This window comes from Amaranthus tricolor, chromosome 11 (genome assembly GCF_026212465.1).
Source record: "Amaranthus tricolor cultivar Red isolate AtriRed21 chromosome 11, ASM2621246v1, whole genome shotgun sequence".
NCBI classification, from domain to species: domain Eukaryota; kingdom Viridiplantae; phylum Streptophyta; class Magnoliopsida; order Caryophyllales; family Amaranthaceae; genus Amaranthus; species Amaranthus tricolor.
Window position 1 is genome coordinate 25,255,062 of NC_080057.1, and position 14,565 is coordinate 25,269,626.

At 26.3% G+C, this 14,565-nt stretch overlaps 2 protein-coding genes across 2 annotated transcripts; one reads left to right on the forward strand and one right to left on the reverse strand.

Annotated features, from left to right (window-relative positions):
- The first annotated feature begins 660 nt into the window (after nt 1–660).
- On the forward strand, nt 661–9,634 carry LOC130826698 (thaumatin-like protein 1b). Its single transcript, XM_057692266.1, has 5 exons — nt 661–685; nt 1,272–1,333; nt 1,984–2,008; nt 5,938–6,171; nt 9,189–9,634. Exons 1-5 carry the CDS (start codon nt 661–663, stop codon nt 9,632–9,634), a joined length of 792 nt encoding a protein of 263 aa, XP_057548249.1.
- A 724-nt stretch (nt 9,635–10,358) lies between these two features.
- Nucleotides 10,359–12,290, reverse strand: LOC130827203 (endochitinase At2g43590-like). Its single transcript, XM_057692854.1, has 2 exons — nt 11,985–12,290; nt 10,359–11,025 (listed from the first exon to the last, which is right to left on the reverse strand). The coding sequence occupies exons 1-2, from the start codon at nt 12,262–12,264 to the stop codon at nt 10,622–10,624; spliced, it is 684 nt and encodes a 227-aa protein (XP_057548837.1). The 5' UTR covers nt 12,265–12,290; the 3' UTR covers nt 10,359–10,621.
- Between the last annotated feature and the right edge of the window lie 2,275 nt (nt 12,291–14,565).

Sequence of the window (14,565 nt, forward strand, 5' to 3'; positions counted from 1 at the left end):
CAACAGCCTTAAAGCTTCGAAATTAACGTTTGCTAACGTTTTATGTGCAAAAAGGTCACGGTATAACAATTTTGTAAACCTCAGGATTACCACGTGAATTTTTTTAAAAGTTATGATTACCACGTGGAAAACCAAAAACTCGGCGTTACCGCATGAAAATTCCCATTATATATATGAGAGTCTATTCCTTAAATAAAATAAACTAAGTATTTATGAATAAATTTTCTGTGGATTTAAATTAAATTATTTAATTTTAATTTTAACCTTATAATAATTTAACCTATTAAAAATCATTTGATAAACAAAATTAATATATTTTTAAAAAATAATTCTTTATTTACATATAAAATGTTTTATTAAAATAATTAAACTCTTCAAAATTCTTACTGATTAACTGTAACAATACATATATTTCTCTTAAATGTAGAATGATTAATTTTTCCCCTTATATGCTAATTGTAAAAGAATTTGTGATACTTATAGTAGTTGATACATTATGATTGACTTATTTTAAATATTACTCTATTTGTCTATTTTTACTTTGAGGTTTAATATTATGAACGAATATGATTAAATCGTGTAAATATTTAATTGATATAATTATTAATTATTTCCTTTATAAAAGAATTGTAATGTAGACATTTTTATTCCAATCAAAACATGACAAATGGTACAACCATCCTAAGTATGTCAGTTGTTATTATACATCAAAATTTAATTGATTGTTTGATGATATAATTAAATTGTGTAAATATTTAATTGATCCAATTATTAATTATTTTCTTGATTAAAGAATTGCATATGATTCACAATCATCCCAAGTATGTCATTTGTTATTATACATTAAAATTAATAGATTGTATGATGATAATATGGCTAATATGTAAGAAAAAAATTTAGTCAAATGGAATCTTGCTTGAATCGTCCAATCATATAATTTTATTATATTAATTTTTTATAATTTTTTGATGTGCTTAATTTTATATATAAATAATCAAAATAACACATTAAATTGCGTAAAAAGTCAAATATAACAAGTATAATAGATCGGAGGAAGTGTATTATACTTCGTATAACTCCTTCCTTCTATTGAATAAGTCAAATTTATATAGTCCAAGTGAATTATTGTACAAGGACAATGTATGTTTTATTGAGAGGGATAAAGTATGTTTCTTTTTGGGGGAAATATAGGATTTAGAGTATTTTCTTAAAAGGCATTATATAATTTTGTTTAAATTATAGATTCTTTTTATTTTCTTTCATTAATTTAGGATTAGGCAACGAAAGACACATGAATTTGGACACTAAGACACATTTTGAGAATTCAAACCTGGTAATTTATTTCCAAAAAAAAAAATGAATAGCAGGAAATATTTTTTAACTCTAGAACACTTGGGTTCATGATTAAAATTAATTTTAATATTTTAAACATAATTATCTCAAAAATTTACTTATTTTATTTTTTTCTTGTCATTTTCACTTTTACACCGTATCCACGTATATTCTATTAGAATTTAGAGTTTCTAGAAAGTTGTCATTTGGGGATTTATTAGTTAAATAAAATAAGGGTAAATATACGGTCCTAAGAACTGTACATAAAAATTAATAAGTTCTTTTTATTATTAATGGTAATGATGTTTATAGTTCGAGCTATACATAAAAATTAACAAGTTTTTTTATCACGTATAATTTTTACTTTTTAAAAGAATCTAATATAGAAATTGGAAAAAATGAATGTTTTATATAATTAGTAGTAAAAAAACCCATGCAATGCACGGATTTCTTAGTGTAAACATCTATAAAAAAATTAGATTTTCAAAACAACAGGAAAATATATATTAACCTCATAAGTTTAATTTTTTAATTTAAAGTGCAATATATATAATTGATTGAATCCAAACTTAAATACGTCCTCTCCTCTCCGGGAAAAAGTGATAATATATGTTCGTTGACCTTATCAATAATTTCGTTTGTTGGTGTTAGTATTGCCCTCTCTTTAATGTACGCAGTACGCTCTACCCTTTTCATTTCTTCAGTTATTAAAATAGAAATCAATAAAGGTACGATGAAATTTATATTACTCATACAGAAGATTATTTTGTTTAACATAATTACAACTGAAGTGTATAGAAATAGTATTGAAATTAATTTAAAAGATTCTATGCAAATATTATTGTGATTCATTTTATTTAATATATTATTAAATATATAAAACTGTGATTTTGTTTAGTGTTTTGTTTCATCTAGGTAAATATAAATTTTCTTTAAATGCAATTTAGTCTCGGCCAATAAATAAATGTTACCCAGTAAATATAAATTTCCCAAATTCAAGATTATTTAGTATATCAATTAGAAAAACAATTTCTGCAAATTTGTTTCAGCCAATAAATAACCGTTACCCAAAAAATGTAATTTTACCTCAGCCAATAATTAAGAAGAAATATGACAACCATCTATTAAAACTGAAAATTAATTATACTACAAAATTAATTTTTTTTTAAGATAATCAAAGCTTTTGTGTTTTGAAATGCTAATGATATAATTATAAAAGACTTCATGCAAATTATATTGTGGGTAATTTTATTTATAATTATTTTGAAGATTCTATGCAAATTATTTTGTGATTTGGTATGTTATTTAGTATATTATAAAACAATTTTAATTAATGCAAGTGCTTATCAATTATTAATCACTTTATGCAAATTTGTCTCATCAAGTAAATATCAATCAACAAAACAATGAAGGCAAATTTGTCTCAACCAATAAAAAAGGAAATACAAATGACAATAAAATTTTAAAAGTGCAAGTTTTTTTTATTGCGAAAATCATAGTCAATCATCTTTCAATCTGTGCGAAATTATATATATTAGGCAATAAATTATAAACAATGCAAAATCTCTACTAATAAACATTCAGCCAATTAAAAAGTTACACATGGCAACATTATGTTAAACTATCATTTGTTAATTTACATCAAAATTATTACTTTGTATGATTTTAACTTTCCAAGAATGAATAAATGCTAAACTAATAAAGTATGATTAAATTCTTATGTTCTCAATGCAAAAATAATATTTAACACATTATAAAATACAAGATTCTTTCTTTTATATATATATATATATATATATATATATATATATATATATATATATATATATATATATATATATATATATATATATATATATATATATATATCATTTTTCATAAAATAATAGAAAATTATAGACATTTAAAATTTTAAAGAAATCTAACTTTTATAATTTGTTAGAAGTTGTTTGGTTGACATTGAAATTTAATTAACAGAAGTTATATTTTATAGAAAATCATTTACTTCATAAAATTTCTTTGAAATAGATTTGTGTGTTTGGTTAGCACATGAAAATTTACAATGCACACAACAATTTTCAATAATCACGATGTACCATGGTGATTAAATTCCTACAAAGTATAGGAATCAAAGGAATTAACTTTTCTACAATTAACTTTGATCATTTTATTCAGATTTAGAATTGCAAAGAAAATAAAATGAACCAAAGGATATTTGAATGTCCTATTTTATATATATATATATATATATATATATATATATATATATATATATATATATATATATATATATATATATATATATATATATATATATATATATGACATTCAAATATCCGATTTTGTAAAATTGTAATTCAAATTCGTTGTCCAATTTAAAAATAGGATAACCAATCCAAATTATCATATTTTCAAAACTTGGATAAATAATTAATCACTTTTTAAAATTCGAATACCGATCATATCGGTTCAGATAATTCAGAACGAATATTTTGCACATACCTAGGTGAAAGGTGCCCATATATTAATTGACTTATGAAAACAAACTTTGTTTTGGAATATCTAATTTATGAGTATTTTTATTATTAAATAATATTTTAAAATTAGTTTTTCATTTTTTTGATAGCTTAAACTTTAAAAAATATACTGATTTTGATCTGATCCAGTTATCTAATAAAAAAATCGGATACTCATAATAATTTGCTTGTGTGGGAGGAGATCTAATATTTTGGAAATCCTTATGTAAGTATTAAATTTTTCAGAAAAAAAATATATTTGGGCGCACACTTTCAACTAACAATTTCCCCCACACCTATCTTGATCATGCAGAAAACATAATCCTATGTTTTATTTCCTCATTTAAAAATACATTTCAAAAAAGCTAAGTACAATTTTGAAAAAATAAGTTGTATTTAGTAAAATCCGACCAAATAATAGAAAAAGAAGATTAAACAAGTTACCCCTAATAAAAACGAAGTTCAAATTATGTTAAGTAAATAAAATAGATTTAATTTCAAATATTGATGAATTCAAACTTTAATGTTACTTCAGGAAAGTTAGATTTTATCGTAGTTGAAGTATGTATTACTTTTTTGGAAAATTCCACATGGTAGCATTCAGTTTTCATGAAATGCCAATGGTAGCACTTTTTAAAGAAAATTACACATGGTAGCATTCAGTTTATGCACAAACTAATTGCCGTAGCATTTTTCGTTAAGTTCTTGTAAAATTCCGTTTAATTAATCATTTTGTAAGTTTTTTTTCCACATGGTAGCATCCAATTTTTGTTTAATTTACAATTTTAATTTTAAATTCACCAATTTAATGTTTAAATAATGCCAACAATTTGAATGAAAATAAAATTATTACAACATTGATGGGCGTTAATGAATACAACGGTGAATTAAACATTAAATTGGTGAATTTAAAGTTAAAATTATAAATTAAATAAAAACTTGATGCTACCATGTGGAAAAAACTTACAAAATGATGAATACTTATCGGAAAATGCTACGGCAATTATTTTGTGCATAAACTGGATGTTACTATGTGGAATTTTCTTAAAAAAGTACTATTAGTAATATTTCATCAAAACTAAATACTACCATATGAAATTTCCCGACTTTTTTTCAAATAAGAACTTGAGTTAAACTTTTATTGTCCTTCACCGCTTCCGTCAGCATACCATATAACTAAAACAGTGTAATCGCAATGCTGATTACAACTTTATGTATGAATACACTTGAATGTGTGAATTTTGTAATTTGTAACAACCATCATTTATTGAAAAAGTATCATAGTTGATATTTTTTCAAGAGTATTGAAAAAGCTTACTAAGGAAAATAAAGATTTGGCTCTTTCTTACAACATGCCTATTTTGTAGATAGAAGCATTTAATTTGTTTTTTTGAATTTTTAAAATGAATTCAATTTTTTTTCTACTAATTTTGTTCTCTAAATTCCAATATATATGTTCATATATACTTCATCCTTAGTCTTTCTTAGTACTTATTACTTTTTTTTTTGTTTAACCAACCAAGATGAAAGAAACGAATATTATTTTAATTTTCATGTTCATCATAACCTTATTTTTTACATCAGGTATGTACCAATTTTAAGTCACATTCTTTAATTTTTAGATTGTACATTTATATATTAAGTTGTTTCTACTAATTTTAAGTCACATTTTTTTTTCTACGCTCTTCTTTATGGATACGAGTTGCCGCTTTCCGTTCTTTTTAGATCTCGATCATAGTTTTCTATGAGCAGGATACACTAAATATGATGATGATGATGATAATCACTAATTCTTAAATGAGACGGTCTTACGGTGAGATCATCTATATTGGGCTGACTCAATATACATTTCTTGTCTTAGAAGAATCACTTATAACGTTAAAGTGATAACTTATAATTTTAATATAATTATTTTTTATAGTCTTAGAATGATTACTTATAACTTTAAAACGATTACTTATGATCTTAAAGTAATCAATTGAAGAAATGGGCTATTACAAGACGAGCTGGATAATGATTTATATATTATGTTGTGTTCAAAATTGAGGTTGCTTGAAATAATACTTGTATAATTTTTACCTTGATTTAGGAACAAGGTCAATAAATTTAATATTCAAAAACAAGTGCCCATACACAGTATGGCCAGGGACCTTAACAGGCAGCGGGACACCATTAGCATCTACAGGGTTCACCTTGCAACCTGGTGATTCTTATACTATGATTGCTCTTCCTTCTTGGTCTGGTCGCATTTGGGGTCGAACTAAGTGTTCCTTAAACTCTACTACCCAATTTTTTGTTTGTGAAACTGCAGACTGTGCATCAGGTACGTATGACAAGTTTGATAATAAAAATCCAATAACGACTATTTTGTCGCTTTGAGATTACTACATATATATAGAGTGTTGTGACAAATATTTTATTTAGACCGTCTTATCGTAAGACGACTTAAGATAGGGCTGGCCCAAAAACTAAGAGTTGCTTACCTTTTTGGTTTCATTAATATTTTCTCTAAAATTACTACTGTTTAATTTTTTGGTTATTTATATGGGCCCGTCTCACGGTGAGACGGTCTCATACAAGACTTGCTAGTTAGTTGTTGGAATATAGTTTACATGGGATCGATCCCACATCAAAAAATTAGAGAAAGATTGATTAACATATATATTTGATGGATTATTTCTACTAATACCAATTAATTTTAGGATGAAATCTCATCAGATATGTGTTTAGTCAACTCTTCTCTCTTGCGAATCTTGTTATATACAAATCGAATAATTAATAAATATATCAATAACAACATGTAGCAACGTGAAAGAGATAGATTTTATAGTGGACTGACAGTAATCATTTAAAAGTAGAAACACTTCTAAGAGGGAGTATATATATTCATTTTAGTTTAGTTGGGTTTTCTTTATAGTTCAAGTCATGTTAGTATATGACCACTTTTACTCTAATCTCAGTTAAATTTCTCCATTCTTTCGGCTCAATTCATTATTCTGAAAAATATAAACCTTTTAATTTTATATCGGACCTAAAATTAAGTTAAAAATTAATAGATCATAACTCAAAAATGATTAAACTGAAACAATGGGTCAAATTGACTGTAGCCCAAACATAACGATTTAAACTAACTTTTGCTATTTTTTTTATTTTAGTTTCAAGTCTTATTTTTTCGTGAAGACTTACTATATTTCTAGTCAATTTATATACTATAAATTGATCAAACTTACATAAGAGCATGATAAATTTGGCCTTATAGTGTACACAAGATCCACACAAGAGAAAAAAGTTGATTATACACAAATCTAATTAGAATCCATCCTAAAACCAATTTGTATTATAAGGTCAACATTTTTTTAATTCTTCGATGTAAGATCAAATCTGCGTTATTTTCTAACATCATCCACTATTATCAGAGCCGTTTTGAAAATTTACATATATCTTTTTTTGATTAACTTTTTCATATACGTGAGAAGGAAGGGGCCCTGTGCGGTTGATTACCTCGCATACCCTCAAAGACCTCTCTAACTATTATTGTTGGAAATACTTCACATATGAGACAAGATCCCACATCGATAAAATAACGGGTTGTGAACTTGCATATATATTGGGTGAGTTAATCTTTCTACTACCACATGGTTTTGAGAAACAATGAACCCCACCAAGTGTATTTGCAAGTCAACGCTCTTGACCTCTGGGTTTATGGGCCACGGTGAAATTATATGACGAATTGTCTGTAACACCCCACCTAATATCTACCTGATTAGGCTAAGGTGCTACTAAATATACTCCAAATTTACACTTTAATAAATCTCTAAAATACACTATAAACGTAAAACTCAACTTTAATAAATCAATTAATGAAAACTTAAAATCAAATATCAATAAACTCAAAGGTTCCTACAACCCCATAAAAGAATAAATCTCAAATGTTAAACCTTATTCCTTGTCTTAAAACCCAATAATTGGACAACTATTAGTAAAATTCAATGCTAAACTAAAGCTACTACGAATTCATAAAATAAATACTATGATATATTACGTCACTCTGCGATATTTCCACTTTTCAATCGTCAGCTCTCGCAATTTACCTGCAATCTAAAAATCAAAACGAAAAGGTGTCAACCACAGAAGGTTGAGCGAGTAGACACACCTCACGTAAAAAATTACTTTATATTTTTCATTAAAACATGCTTTTCCAAACAGGGAGAAGAGAATAACACATAATATTTAAACAAAAATCCTAGACTTTCATGCGCACAAAGTATCTAGTTGAGAGGATACTCCATAACTCTAGGGCTATGTCTCTCTTGGGTAAAGCTAGCCAATTTTTCAATGGCAACTTGCCCCAAAATATAGCAGAGACCCAATTGTCTCTTGCTCACAATATCATATTAAGGAGGATAGACCCATGGTCTTTTAAGTATCACTGCAAATAACAAGTCAACGTCAAGCTATAATTTTCATGTCAAAATTTTAAATATCATCATTACACTTAATAGAAAATCAGACAGGCCAGTTTCTTTTTGAAAAAGAAGCACTATCCACTCACCTGTGACTCAACTGTTGGGTGCCGGTCACCAACAGCTACTAAATTAACAAAAGGGTTTCTCTACAAAGTCGCCTTCTGAACCAGACAATAATATCAATTACTAACAGTAACTGGATCGATTTACATTGTGTCATACAAGATCTAGACTCAACTAAATTTTATCGTACTGCATCTCCCCTAATATACGAATTATAAATCATACTGAAATAACGCTAGTTATCCCTTTTTAAGTCCTAAAAATTACTCTTCGACAATGATAAAAAACTCAATCGTGAACAAGAATGATCTAACTAATATTGATTTACCTACACAAGATGGCGAGATTATTTAAAGAATTGGAACATAAAAAGTATGCTTGCGTTAGTCTAAATACATAAAGAGACTGTCGATTTCTTCTTGTAGGCTGAGGTGAAAAGCAGTTATATTAAAGTAGGGTGCAAGGGAATACAAATTAGGATTTTCAATGCCAAAATAAACTGATTTATCTATATTTATAGAAAATAAAATAGGGTTAAGGTTTAATTTTTAATAGGATAATTATAATAAGGCCCATAGCTATAAGATTATATAAGTCTATATATAAATAAAATGTAGAATTATTTCAGCCTAAATACTTAATTATTTTCCCATGATAAAAGAAATATTACTTACCCTCATTAATAAATCTTCTTTAATTCTAATAATTAATATTAATAATTTAAATAATATTAATAATTTATTTTCAAAATTATAAAATGTTACATTGTCACAGCCTAATAATTACTAATAATTTGTGCTCGTATTTACAGGTCAAATAGGTTGTAATGGAGCAGGAGCAATCCCACCAGCAACACTACTAGAATTCACCGTAAACGGCAACACAAACCAAGATTTCTACGACATAAGTCTAGTTGATGGCTACAATCTACCAATCTCAGTATCTCCCACAACCCAAAAATGTAACACAACATCTTGTCCTTTTAACATTAACAAATCATGCCCACAAGAATTACAACTAAAAGATTCAACCAAATCTGATATTATAGCATGTAAAAGTGCTTGTTTGGCTTTCCAAAAGCCTCAATTTTGCTGCACTGGTGCTTATGGAACACCCCAAACTTGCCCACCTACAAAGTATTCTCAATTCTTTAAGGAACTTTGTCCTCAAGCTTATAGTTATGCTTTTGATGATAAGACTAGTACTTTTACTTGTCCTAGTGCTTCCACTGATTATCTTATTAGTTTTTGTCCTTAGGTTTGTTTAGTGAATGGGGATATTTAATTATTACTCGTTAATTTCCTTTTAATTTGTTAGTTACGATAAATCAAGTTTATGGTCGTTCTGAATTAAACTCGTGTGTCGAATGAAATTTATTATATAAAATCTTTAATTTTTGTTGGGTTTTTTTATTATTGATGATAAATGACGATATCATTGAATGGACGTGTAAAAGTGACATATTGAGATAGAGGAGTGTCTATTAGTACAATATATAAGTCAAGAGTATTTAGCAACCAACCTCGACATATATAAAACATTTAGATCGGGAAAGGTTCTGAGTATTCTATTTATTGGTTACGATACAAATTAAGTTTATTGTGTCGTGAATAATTATTCTCGTGTATCAAATAAAGATTATGATATGAAAACTTTAATTCTTGTTGGTTTATTTGTTTTTTTTTTTTTTTTTGTGACAATCTCATTAAATGGACATGTAAGAGTGGCATATTGATACAATAGAGTGCCCATTAGTACAATACATCAAATGGACATGTAAAAGTGGCATATTGAGGCAAGGGAGTGCCCATTAGTACAATACATAAGTTAAGAATATTTAATGTCAACCTCTGCATATATAAGATAATTAACATACGTAATCTTTTCATAGTTAAAAGTTATAGGGTTGCTTTTGACAAACACAAATTTATTCAAAATATTATCGAAATATTACAATACACGGTTATCTTTATTTTTTATACAACATTTATATTATAAATAGCATGCATATAACATCTTTAATAGTACATTAATACAACAACAATACATTTAATTCAATAACACTAAAACATATATATACTCACCCCATTTGTTTAAATTTGATACATTATATCCAAATGATTTTCACTCTAAATTGCATAATATGACATAATAGACCTGAGGGAGTATATACATATGTTTCTTATTCATAATCACATTTATTTAAACCATTATATATATAAATATTAATTTTATTTATTGAATTTAGCAAGAAAGTTTAGGACCAGGAGTAACATCAAACTTCTTGCAGTATTTTTTATAATAATTTATACGATTTTTAACAGCAGTAGGGTTTCCACCATTACACTCACCACCATTAATAGCACGAATAGTAGCTCCAAAACCATTGTGCATAACAGGATGAACCCTCTTCATCCAATACCAAAGGGCTGTCTTGAAGGACACTGTTGGGTTACTTGATGCTAATTCTGGGTGCTTCAACAAGTCAATCCCAAGTGATTTCCCACAAGCTCCATAGTTACAATTCCATGTAAGTTGGATTGGACCTCTTCCATGGTAACTTTTACCTGCTTTGCATGGATACTTTGTGCATGATCTATCACAATATGGTTTTGTTGATGCCCCTATTTCATCTTTGTAGCAAAAGTCTATATTTATAGATAGTAAACAAGAAATAAGTTAGAGAAATAAGTTTTGAAGTAAAAATAATTAATTTGAGAACTCGTAAATTGAAGTTAAAGTTGTTGGTTTAGACAATAAATTTGTGCTTAAGATGTGAAACTCTTGTCCTTACTCTTTGATAATAAAAAATTTAATAATATTAATAAGGAAAAATTATCAGGAATAATATAACCTTTTGCTTATTTTTCTATAATAATACCAACTTTTGATTAACCATAAACAATACAAACTTATGGGGTGTTTCCTAAAAATCAAATTATAGGTAATTATATGACAAAAAAAATTTAGTAAATTAGTTAATAAACAAAAATTGATATTATTCTAAGAAAAATCCTCCAAAGTTGGTATTATTCATGGTTAATCAAAAGTTCGTATTATTGTAGGAAAATTAACAAAAGGTTGTATTATTCACGGTAATTTTTCCTATTAATAATAAATTTTCAAAGTGATAGAAGCTCTGATACCATTTTAATAGATCAACTCAATTAAAAACTTCATTATACTAATTAACACCCCATAACCCTTGATATTAATGAAATATAATTAAAAGAATTAATATAATTTTGTGTAAATAATAAATTGATAATAAGGTTATGAGTTCAATTCGATCATCTAGACTCCTCTTTTCTTCAGCGAAAATAATAAGAACTCTAATACCACATCAAGATACTAACTCAACTTAAGTTAATAGCTAAGGTCTCAGTTAATATTATATTCATAAAAATTAGTTAACACCCCACACCATAAACTTCAATGGTAATAAAAGTATAAATAAATCACGCATAATCTGAATAATTAATATATTTGATTTTTACATTATTATTACACGTAATTAATATTATTTTTATTTCTCTTTAACAAAAGTCGACAATTTTTAAAATTTTTATTTAAATATTAAATAATAATAAATAATAAAAAGACTTACGGCCAGTCTCATGAGTGACATGAGCGAAGAACGCAGCGATCTCCCGCTTAGCAGCAAGATTGGTTCCGGACCCAAACTTAGGAAAAGTTTTAGCAGCACTCAAGAAGGCTGCTCTTGAATAAAAGCTTTTACCCTTACAAGACGAATCAGCCTGACTAATTATACTGTTAAAGAAACCTGGTGTTACTACACTCCCTACTTTCACTGCCCTTACCTCATTGTTTAGGACACTACATATTATCCCCAACATTAACATCATTAATCCCATTCCTATTTTCATTTTTCTAAATATAGAAATACTTTTATTTTTGCTTAAGATAATGGATGAAATTTTGCACAAATTAATGCCCTATTTATAATGTTTAGCAATTCAACAATTATTGGAACTTCTCTATTCTAAATAATTTTTTAAGATTAATAAATAATAATAAATAGTGATCTATTCTCTCAAGAGATTGTCATACTTTCCATTTTAATCTGTTTATTTTAGTTTAGATATAATTTTCTTTTATGCTAATGTCCATGTTACTTTCTTTTAATCAAATCTGCTTTAACATTATTTACATGATTTTACTATTCTTAATTTTTGTACAATTTTTATGCAATATACAACTATGATAATTTCTGAGGGAATAGTACCCTATATGAACACGTAATAATATGTATTCTTGGTCATTAAGATAAAATAGTTGACCCTTATTTTTCGTGATGTATATAACTTCAATAGACATCTTAGGATATGTTTTGGGTCTAATTATTAGTGGTTATGGATGGGTGTAACTTACGCATTATGTTATGATAATCTTTATTATTTATTCTATTGGTAACCTAATAAATAAATCTTAATCTCATATATCTAATTTGATTGCTTCCAATAAAAATCAATCATAATGAAAGCTTTAATATCTCTAATTTAACATAATTAAAAGGTAACAGACAATAATAAAAAATTATTGTCATTTACTATTATATAAGGTAATTTGATTGTATTTTTTCTACTGTAACTATTTTTTTCTTAATAAAACTCATTCCCTTCTTGATTAAAAAAACCTCATTCCCTTCTTGATTAAAAAAACATTATTTGAGTATCGGAATTCCATTTACTACGAAAACGACATAACACATATTATAAAGATAAACCACATTTTCATAATTACCACCAATTAATATCACTAATTAATCGTCGAACGTATATTTATGAAAAATAAACTTTTATATAATACCAATAACCAAACACCTCATAAAAAATCCTTAAAAGTTAATGGTGCAAAATAGCAAATTAAAATTTGATGAAAATCTTTATCGCTTTATTAATATAAGTGCTTTGACTCTTTTACCAAATAAAATAATGTTGTCATATTCAACAAACTATATCCGAGAATGACTATTTCCAAGCTTGTGACCGAGTCTTGTATTGATACATATCGCATACGCATTTTTTTTAAAAAAAAACTATTCTTATGATGAGGATTTTGGAATTTCAAAATTTGGAATTCTTCCATTTTCATATATTATATACATAAAATATATATATATATATATATATATATATATATATATATATATATATATATATATATATATATATATATATATATATATATATATATATATATATATATATATCGAACATCAAAATAAATTATAGTGAAAATGATTGTACGGGTTCAAGGGTTATTGAATTCATTATGGGACATGAACGCTCATTTTTTTTTCAACCTTTGATTAAATTTACCTTAAGATGTATTCTCGTAGACTAAAATTTCATCACAAACATATACTTTATCGTCTTAAGTAGTTAATCCCCTTATAAAATGAGACAAAAATTATAAAGTTAGTTATAGTTTATTCGGGCAAAATAAAATTTAAATTCATCCAAAGTTGTTAAAATTACGATCCCAATTGCACCAATCGAGTTGAATCGGGGTTAAAATCAGTTCAGGATAAAATTGCTGGCAAAATCGTTAGAATCAGTTAAAATCGGTAAAATCGTAGAATCGTGAAATCATACAAGATTTTACAAAAGGGGCATTTTAAGCGACAATTCATAAATATTAAAGGTCATGCGACAATTTTTGACCTATTTGATACCTTTTAATTAAAAGAAACATCTTTTTAAATCTTCTATTCACCTTTAGTTGTCATTTTCTGTAATTAATCTCATCATTTTTCTTCTTTTTCATATTTACTCAAGCTTTTTAATCATTCTTCCCTGAATCTACATGTATGTGATTTTTGTAATGCACTTAAATCTAAAAGTTTCTTAGTGGTGAAAATTAATCGGTTCACTCTATTTGTCTAGGTTTTTGTAGATTGACTAGACCCTAAGTTAACTTTTTTGTTTTTTGTTAAATAATATAGAATTACAACTAAGAATTAGATATTTTATGAATTATATTGAAAAAATAATAGATAAAAATAAATCTAATTGTATTTTACATTGAAAATATCTCAACAATAAATACAAACAACAATTACGTCTTAAACTTGCAAAATTTACAGAATCGGTCAATTTTACGATTTAATTTTATGGTCCAATTTTGAGAGTTGCTTTCAACTTAAAGTAAAATCCCGATTTTAT